This window comes from Protopterus annectens, chromosome 2.part0 (genome assembly GCF_019279795.1).
Source record: "Protopterus annectens isolate FY-2018-M chromosome 2.part0, PAN1.0, whole genome shotgun sequence".
NCBI lineage: Eukaryota > Metazoa > Chordata > Ceratodontiformes > Protopteridae > Protopterus > Protopterus annectens.
The window spans coordinates 253,030,145-253,040,545 of NC_056728.1; the positions used below are offsets into that span (position 1 = coordinate 253,030,145).

The 10,401-nt window shown below is 40.7% G+C and overlaps 1 protein-coding gene across 1 annotated transcript in view; it reads right to left on the minus strand.

Annotated features, from left to right (window-relative positions):
- LOC122792731 (cingulin-like) overlaps positions 1-6,173 on the minus strand; it is a 1,533,502-nt gene extending 1,527,329 nt beyond the window's left edge. The window contains exon 1 of the mRNA XM_044060313.1: positions 5,845-6,173. Coding sequence (XP_043916248.1) covers positions 5,845-5,886 — 42 coding nt within the window. The 5' untranslated portion in view covers positions 5,887-6,173. The remainder of the gene's footprint in view (positions 1-5,844) is intronic.
- Between the last annotated feature and the right edge of the window lie 4,228 nt (positions 6,174-10,401).

Consider the following 10,401-nt stretch of genomic DNA (forward strand, 5'->3'; position numbering starts at 1 on the left):
AAATGTCAGGTGCTGAAACAGTTTTTCCTGACTGCCTGAATCAGGCAGTCGTCCAAGTAGGGGTACATTTAAATATTTCTTTGTCTGCAAAAAGCAATGACTGGAGCCAGGCATTTGGTGAAAACTCTGGGAGCAGTGGATAAGCCAAAGGGGGGTGCAGAGAACTGATAATGCATAGATCCTGGTCTGAAACGTAGATATTTCCTGCAAGAGTCTCTGAATGGGATGTGCAGATATTTCCTGCAAGAGTCTCTGAATGGGATGTGCAGATAGGCCTCTTTTAGGTCTAGAGTGGCTAACCAGGCATCTTTGGATAGCATAGTAAGAAGCTGCTGAAGGGTGAGCATTTTGAATTTTGGTACCACAAGGAAGGTGTTTAGAATGGATAGATCTAGGATTGGGTGCCAGGTGTCCTCTTTTCCGGTTACCAGGAAAAGCCTGGAATAGAAACCTTGGCCTATCTGGTCTGCAGGAACAGGCTGAATTGCCCTCATGGAGAGCAGGGAATGAATTTGTTTTTTGTGCCTCTGCCCACTGGTTTGGAGGAAGATCTGGGAACCCTTTTGGGGTTGGCAGTGTGTTGAAATAAAATGTGTACCCCTGGGACACTATGTTGAGGACCCATCGATCGTTGGTGATGGAGGCCCAGTTTTTTTTGCATGGGAGGTAAGTTTTCCTCCTAGGGGCACAAGCAGGTGGGCAGAGGTAAGAGATGGGGTTGAAAAGTCATTGTGAAATCTTTCCATAAGGGAGTGGCTTAGCACTCCCTGTTTTAGAACTGGAGGTACTCCACTGCTTAGATCTCTGCAAACCCTGAGACTGTTGTCTGGGGGTTTGTTTCCGCTAGGTCTAGTCTGAGGCGGCCTTGAGGGGGCTGGAAAAGATCAATGTTTTGAGGGGCAATGCCTATTGAATCTTGGAAGCTGGACTTGCAAAAAACTAACTGTCTACATGGACTAGCTTTTTCTTCCATCTTTTTTAAAACCTCTTCTGCTTTGGTGCCAAACAGAATGTCTTTGTTCAGTGGTGCGTCCAATAATTTTGATTTGACATGGTCTGGTAAGGTCTGTTCCTTAAGCCAAGCATGCCTTCTAAGTAAAGAACCTGTGACTGCTGCCCTGCAGGATGCTTCTAGAGCGTCAAACCCACATTGCAGGGTATGCTTACTTACTTGGCTTGTAGAATGCATAAGCTCCTGTAATTCTTTATTTTCTGCACAGTCAGTGAAGGTAGATAGTGCCACATGCTGAAATACCAGCAACATACGATGGAACTTAGTAAAGAAAATCTGACAATTTAATGCTCTAATGGCAAGAGTTGCAGAGGTGTATACATTTTTACCCCATCTGTCTAAAGCTCGGGAATCCATGTCCGAGGGGGTGGGATTCTTAGCTGTGGTTGCTTTTATTACCTTAAGTCCTTGGGAGATGGTCTCTGGGTCAGCAGTAAGATTTTTGAAAAGAAATTTGTGCGAGTCAGGGACTCTGTAGTACCCGTCAGGTTTCCTGGGAAAAAGGTAGAGTATCAGGAGTTAGACTGGATTCCAAAAAAAATCATCCACAACGTCCAGAACAGGAGGAATAGCTAAGGGTCTGTGCTGAGATAAATCTAAAAATACCTTGAGTCTCTTTTTGGACTGAGGATAATCCTGGCATTCCCAACGGAAATGCTCTGTCAAGGTACGTAGGGTTTCACCAAAAGAAAAATCCTCTGGAGGAGAGGCAGAAGGAATGGATTCCCCTGCATCTGAATTCTCATAAGCAGATAAGGGCATGTCTTCATAATCAGAAACCTCAGAATCGTCGGACTCTTGGTCAGATAAAGCTGCTGGGGACAAGTCTCTTTTCCTTTTAGCAGGGGTAGGCTAGCTTCCCCTAATCAGCATGATAAGGTCTTCCGCCATTTTAAGCATCTGAGATTGAGGCATGGAAGCAGATGCTTGAGGTTGGGTCGTTAGTTTTTTAGGCGTAGTTCATACGCTGGGCCTTAGAAACTCGATAGTTTTAGAAGGAATTGAAGACGTGAAAGAAGCCGTCAGTTTGTGTACAATATCGGTAGTGCAAAGAACTTCCTCAGAAGCCAGTGCCTCCACAGCAGCTCCGGACCGACCCAAGGTAGAGACATCTGCAGGTTCCGTAGTCAAAGAAGAGTCTCGCGGCATACCGGGTCTCGGTAGCAGCCTGCGAATTCATAGAAGTGGGCATCAGGGGCTGTGAAAGCACCTCACCGAGTACCGGTGAACTGGCGACTAGCTTAACAGAAGCATTGTTGGCAGTTTTAGACCTGTGCAGTCTGTCTTTATCCTTACATTTTTTCAGAAAACTCAGGCATTGAAACCAAATCAGGAAGACCAAACCAGAAGGTGGCGAAAACGCTAAATAATTTTTTACAAATAAATCAGCGTTAAGGTTTCTGGTTTGGTCTTCCTGATTTCCTGGACACCCGTGCCATAGTTTTTTCACAGTTTGCTTTGTTGTTTTTCGTTTTTACAAGTTTATTTTTTCAGAAAAGCGATAGTCGGATGGCTTACCGAAGCCATTTTGGAATACGGAGATCGAGAGCGAAAGTATTTAGCTACAATAAGGGGCCGACGATGTACAGTTCGGGCGTTGAACAAAGCACAAAACCGACAGCAAGGGAATGTCATGGTCTGGGCCTAAACAGGTGATGCAGTAAGAATGGAAATCTTGGTGTGGTATTTGCTTTCCATAGGCAAGACAATTGTTAACTTTTTCTGACATCGGTTAGAGCAAGAAAAAAGGATCCCCAATGGCGTACCTAGCTTTAGAAGACTTTAACTTCAATTTCGGAAACGAAAACTCAGGTAGCGGCCGACCGTCACGCGTGTGAACTGCTTCTGCTTCGGGCTCCTTGGCAAGAAAGGGTGATGTAATGGCATCGGCTGCCTATTTTTATACCACTGACAACCTGATGTCAGACCTGGAGTGACAGCAACCGACGCAGAAATACTAAGCCTCTGGTATTCAGGCCAACTGAGGGCTACCCCTGGCAGGATAACCCAAGTGTGACGACTGCAACAGTGAAACACGAAGAACATCTGTAGTTTCTGGTTGCTTGAAAGTTACTATTAACAACAGACCTGACAAATACTATCCCGTATACCATACCATAAGCACTATTGATTTGATTTTAATATTGAAATACAGTAATTAAAAGCCTGGCTGGAATAATAATACTTTAAACTTGTACTTCTGCTAGAAAGTGTGCCACGTGAAAGTTTTTTTCAGTGGTACACGGAGTGGATTTGAAATGAATGACAGAAGAGAGAGAGCGAGCGAATGCATGTATGAAAGCAGAAGCGACTGTGTGTGAAAGATCAGAGATCCAAGAAAGCTGAAGAGTGCGTGTGTGAGAGATCAGAGAGAAAGAGCAAGTGAATGCATGTATGAAAGCAGAAGCGAAAGTGAGAGAGAGATCGGAGAGATGTATGAAAGCTGAAGAGTGTGTGTTTGAGACATCGGAGAGAGACAGTAAGTGAGTGCATGTATGAAAGCTGAAGAGACTGTGTGAGAGAGAGATCAGAGAGACAATGTGTACTCTGATGAAAACTGACTGATTATGGAGCGAGTGTTGACATGTTAGCGATTTGACTTGTTCTCAGGTTGGGGAGAGAAGCAAAGTACTTGTATCTTCCTTTTTCAAACTCAAAGTAAAAATGTAAGGTATATTTCTGCTGGGGGAAAACAAAGTGCAACACATGAAAAAAATGAACTGTTCATACTGTACTGTATTTCAGTTTTTTTCTGGTTGCTTGAGTTCCGGTTAACTGAGAGTTTACTGTATTACATGTACGAACTCCTCAAACTATTGTTAGAGGTTGTGTTTGTCAAATGTGCAAAGCACTCAGCAGGGGAAACAATCAGAGAGAAAACTTGAAAAACTAAGAATGTAAAATATGTCATCAACAGGAAACACATTTAAATTACTGGAAAAACAGTCAGGTGGATCACAGAACTTTGGAAACATAATGGACATTAAGAATGGACTTGTTTGTAACTTATTTACAGGACAACACTACAAATCACTGTTCTGCATATTAAAATTTTTAATAGTCACTGAACTGCCTTCAAATCAAGACATTCGTTTCAAAAAAGATAAAAAAAAAAATGCAACGGAAAACTTGCTAAGTGTGACAGGTACGCATACAGATATTCTTTTCCAGCATGGACACCACAGCATGTGTGCCATCCACACGGCATTACAATTCACGGTAACGTAATTAACCTAGGTTTCCATACATAAAGCCAAAGCACGAAAAATAGACATATGTATCATCCCACCAAAACCAACTAATACATATTAGACACAGACTAGCTTTGATTTAGTGCTAATGCTACTTCCTTATGCCATACATTTATGTTCCTTATAAAAATTTGCAAGCCAACTAAATCAAAACTTGACTGGCAAGTTTCACCTGTATCCCACAGTGCAAACAACTGTACATCACACTAAAGTCAAACCTAAATGACCGCATAAAAAACAAGCTACCTTGTTCTTTGCATGCAATTAGTCTTCCTTTATTCATGAATGAAAAACAAGTTCACTGCTCCTTGACAATTAGCAGATGTCTCGCAGCAGGACCTCTGATGATCACAATAAATAAAATGGAAACCTTTATTTCTACTTTCCCTTCCATCTTCTCAACTGGCCAGTCATCACCATGGGAATGGAGGGTTAGGCAGCAGATTGCAATACTGTCATTATTCTTAGGGACTATGTAAAAGTCTACCTTGTCCTGCTCATGCCCACTAGCATGGGTTTGGCATGCAATGGTCTTTAGCAAGGGCATGACACTCCTGCAAGTAATGCAACACCTCAAAAGCACTATACTTGAGGTCTTCAGTCTCCACAGGGGTTCTATTACAGAAAGGATGTCCTGTACATGCACAGCAAAGTTCTGACAGAAGGAAGTAGGCAATGTCTCATCATTCCTCTCTACTCCCTCTTCTGTTCATCCAGTGTTTGGTCTGCTAAGTGAAGCCATTTTCTGTGGGTCATAACAAACTTTGTCTGTAGGCCAAAAGATTGGGGGAAGACAGCAGTCATTTTACATGTCTGATCTACTACACTAGCTGTGTGAGAGGACCTAATCACAGGAAACTCTAGCACCTTGCAACAAGTTTAAATGGCTGCAACTTGTTTGAACACTACTGCCTAGGCCCTCATAAAAGTAAAATATGCTACAGCTCATTTATAGCACTTACTATCAAAAGTGAACACACACAACATACTTGTGGTTAAATATTAGCAAAATCAAGCCTTTAAAAACAAACACATTACGATTCACTAATTTGTACTTTGGGTTTACAAAGTTTTGAAATGCTAGCTCAGTACAGTTACCTCAATTACAACGGTCCCCCCACCTCATCTATATATACTGTAATTGTTCTTATAATAACATGCCAGGAGCTGGGATGCAGACCCACTCTCACCAAGCTTTAGCTAAAAAAAAATTCAGTCATAACACACTAACTGTGCCTAGAAACTGCAGAGATCACACAAATTAGGTCTCACGTTTCTCATGCAATCTTTTAACATTCATGTGGGTGTCTGTAGCTGATGGCATTCTAACTGGTACTTCAACCTTTAATTAGACTAATGCCAGGACACAACATGCTGGTACTCGAGCAAGCTATCAGTTCTACTACTTATCTTGAAGCCCTTCAACTGCCAAATCACCATTTCTAGAAGTTAAAAGAACTTGCACCTTACTCTTTCATAATGAAGGGACAGAAAAGATATTCACTTTGTATTGAAAAGAAGAGACAAGGGGGAACAAATCAGTGAAACAGTCCTATATTTAGAGGACATGACTCCTTTTACCTGCAGAAGTGCCTCACGTGTAAAGCTCCCACCTTCCTCCATAACTATACCGCCTTCTTAGTTTTTGTTTCTGGTTGCCAAAAAAAAAATGGAGTGATGTGCTATGATCAAAGATCAGCTTTCTTCTGCTTCAATGTCACAGTCATAAGGCAAATTAACTTCCTTGTTTATCTGTCAATTTCCGTAGCAGTTTTGGTGAAATATCAAAGTTCCTACAGCCACTCCAAGCTTTTATGTTCCGTCATGGTAGCGTTGTCGACTGACAGCAAGACGTTGTCCCGTTCGATTGTCAGCTAAAGCGTCTTCTGTGTGGAAACATGCGTGAAGGGGCGTACCTTCGTTGAAGGTTGTGCGTCAAACCTGGTAAGTCGGCACGTAAAAATCTTCTACCAATCATTAGCAGACCGGAGTTCCGCTGTGGCGACCCCTTACTGGGAAAAAGCCGAAAGACGTATACATGCATACAATGTGGCAGTTCTCTGATTTCTTTTGTAGTAAATCACACACAAATGCAAACACTTTGCTGCTCCAGGGCATGCACAGGTAACATCTGAGAAACAGACCTTAACAAAACTGTTGCACAGTACCTTAGCACTGCATGATTATTAATATCCCAGTCCCGCCTCAGGCTACATTGCGGCACTCCCACTTTATAAAGAGCGACCATGGAAGCTGCCTTAGCACAGAGGTTTAAGTGAGTGAAGTTCTGTACAGTGGATTGTGACTGCAGTACTTTTAACAATAACAGATTGCTTGGGGGGAGGGTACAGAAGACCCTGCCAGTTGTACCTGTCCTTTGTCTACGATTAATTGATTATCCTAATGTGCTAAGTTTAAAACTACTGGTTAGCAAACAAACGTTTTTGAAAGGGGATCCCTGTTTGCCATGTGTGTGTGTTTGTGTGTGTAATAAAATGATCACAGTAAATTTCATTTACTTATTCACGGTCTGTTAGCTGATTAGCCACAACTAGAAAGTCCCCATTTGCAGAGCAGACCTACACAGAAACATTGAGAATTACAGACAGAGAACATGTAAAGAGAGATGCATGTACTTACTTAAAACATTTTAGACAACAGTTTTTTTTTCTTTTAAAGCAATGACATTAAAATGACTTATTAGTTCCAAGTCAGTAACTTGCTGATCACTGGTGAAAATTATTTTCTAGGGCGATTACATGTATAAGAATACAAGTATAGCCGCAATGAAATGAAATCTGTAAAAGTCACATTAATACTTTTATTTTGCAGAATCATGAGTCCAGGGACTCCACAGTGGGGTAGCATGATCCTTGATGCCCCAGTTCTCTTCCTGGCTGTGGTGGTGCATTTCATGCAGAATATGATTATCTTTCCCTGCATCCATATTGGTTTTCTCTGCATCTTCGGTGTCCTCACATCTCTAAATCATGTGGGCAGGTGAAACGGTAATGGTTAAACTGTCTTTGGATGCATGTGTGTGTGAGACCGTTCGTGTGTGCATGCCCACACATCACTGTCATGTGACACATTGGCAGCTCATCATTCAGGACTGGTTCCTGTCTCTCTCACAGCTTGTCATGACAAGTTCCAGCTCTCAATGATCCTAAATTCGATAAAGTGGGTTCTGAAGATAAGTTTTTAATAATTATTATATAAGTCTATTGCTGACCATTACAGGACTCTCATAAACAATGAAGGAACTCAGTTGGTGGAATGGCCCTACAACAGGCAAATGTGTGAAATATTATATGAGAGGTTGCAACTAAAAGGTTTTAGCCCTACAGTTAAGAGAAAAGAATTCTACTTGTACACACACTGCTGGTGCACACAGCTACACAAAAAGTCATCAATAAAGTTAAATTTAGTCTGGGGTAGCTTTCTTCCACCCGAAAGTGAAATGCAACAAAGATCTTGAAAACTGGGCACATGCTGTGTGCATGGTGGAAAAGGGACAGTTTTTAGCAATCTGGGAATAAGAGAGAGACTTATTTTATTGGATTAATTCTTACCCGTGTACTGCTGTCCCCTACTAGAATACCTATAAACATCACTCCCAGATGCATACCTCACTTAATAAACAGGAAGAAAATGAAGAAAGAAGAAGCTATATATATCATTTAAAAGAAAAGGAAACAAAAACACTGTATTCTAACTGCTGAAATCCAATCCTCCATGTGTCTTTACTGCATCACAAGAATAGGTCACAAAAATCAGGGCTTCATATTCTCCTTCAGGCTGTCCTAATGACAGGAAAAAGGGGGGGCACCAAACTCCAAAACCAGTAGTCTGTGTAGCATTGCGTTAAGGTTACTAGTCACAGGGTGTGAAGCTGCAAGTTGATGATCAGTTTTCCATCCAAGAAGTGCATTCATTCAGCACTGATCCCTAACAAAGGTAATTATAAAGTTTTCACAGGACATCTACAACAACTGGAAAGGCCGCAGAAATACCTCATAAAGAGGATTACCGGCCTCAAACAGATGCCCTACTCAGACCGTCTCAAAAAACTCCAGCTTTACTCCGTCGCATATCGCCTACTCAGAGGCGATCGCTGCCTAACATACAAAGTTATTTCAAACCCAGAGCTGTTGACATGGTCCACTTAAAGAAATCCCAATCCCTCAGAGCTACACGCTCTAGGGACCTAAACCTTGTCACCACAATAAACAGAACATGCTGGAGGGATAGATTCCTGTCCCAGAGACTTCCCATACTCTGGAACAAACTACCTATCTATATCAAACAAAGCTCCTCATTAGCACTCCAAGAAAAATCTTGATGATTGAATGGGAGATAGGAAATTCACCCTGGGGATCAATTCTGTGGCTCTGCTTGACAGGGGCACAGAGGAATAAATTTCTTGGGTGGCGAAAGCCAGGGTACCATTTGGCTAGGCTTATATAGGCCCTAGGGCCAACAGCCTAATACCTACCTATGAACCTATAAAACTTTATTCAGTAAAACTGTAGATGTGCAACAGGAATATGTGAGTGAGACCACAGTCACCCAAAACATGGTATGTGAACAAAGTTCTAAAAGTGGGGGTAGGGGGGTGAGATAATGCCTCTAAGGGTTAGTTGCTGAGTGGGAAGAGGACTGTAAGCATGAAGAGGATACAACTTCTCTGGATCATCAATCTGAACCGGACAAAACATGTGTACTATATTACTGACTAAACATGGTTTACATTCTTAAGAGGAGGCTACAATGAGTGGGTCTCACTCGCTTATAATCAACTCAGCTTATAATCTACAGATATTTAGAGACATTGGCAGCTTTCCATTAATGACATGTGTAGTTCCCTGATCTATGTAACTGCTACCCATGTGTGTGTGTGTGTGTGTGTGTGTGTGTGTGTATGTGTGTGTGTGTGTGTGTGTGTGTATACAACTCTACTTGCTACGCTAGGTGAATTTCTATATGAAATATTCAATTTGAAATTCATATATATCACATCCGATGTGACGTAATAATATACCAATGTTTTCTCAATATACGCAATACACCTTCAACAAATGGAGCATAATGAGTCAAAAAATATATATCCTCCCATTCCCCTTTATAAATCCAAAACATCTTTTCACCACGTTTATATTTCTGAGTGAATCGATTTACAACCTTCTGCCATGTGGTAATGAGAAGACTGTAATTATAACCCCTAGATAATCTATCAACTATATTCACTGCTACTGTCTGCAAATTATTCATTAATTAATCAATCACCATTAATGGAAGCTGTTCAAATTTCCAGGAGAATTTATCAAAAATTGGAGATTTATGGGTTTACTTTGCACCTGTAGTAAGTTTTACATTGGTAAGACCATATGTCAACTTAGGATGAGAATACAGGAACACATCCGAGATGTCAAAAATTATTTTCCTACCAGCCCTACAGTGTCACATCTTTTCAGATATCATAATGGTGATTCAGATTTATTATAATGGATGTGGCATGTTCTGATTTATATTTATATTTAGATTATATTCTGATATGTTATTTCAGAAGGAGGCTTGATTTATTTTCACTTATGACACTTTGCAATTTAGGAAATATTTAATACAACATCATTGGAAGCATCTTGGAACCGGAAATATTTAATACAACATCATTGGAAGCATCTTGGAACCTCATTTCATAGAAGTTAGGATATGTGTATTTTTGTATTCAACTGGCTTATTGTTAGAATTATTGTTTTTCTATGAACTCATTTGTTTCAAATGAATTATTTCTGCTTTAATTTTTCATTTAAAATTCATGTGCATTCTGGTACTTTCTACTGTTTTATTGTTCTATTTAATAATGTTCTAATTGATGAACTATTTAAGTGCTTTACTGTGTTTAACACTTTTGAACCTTGAAGGCATATGCCAAAGTGTTCGTTCAGTTTTGGGTTTTACTCATTGCTCCTGGTTTTTAATAAACTTGCTTTTTTGTGCCAAATGATAACATTTTGGAGTGTGGAAGAGTTTATATTTGGGAACCATCACTAAAGTTGTGTTTGTAACAAGGTTCGCATACATAATTTAAGCAGACTATCTGCATTTTGGTTAATGGGGTAGAGCACTGATAATAAC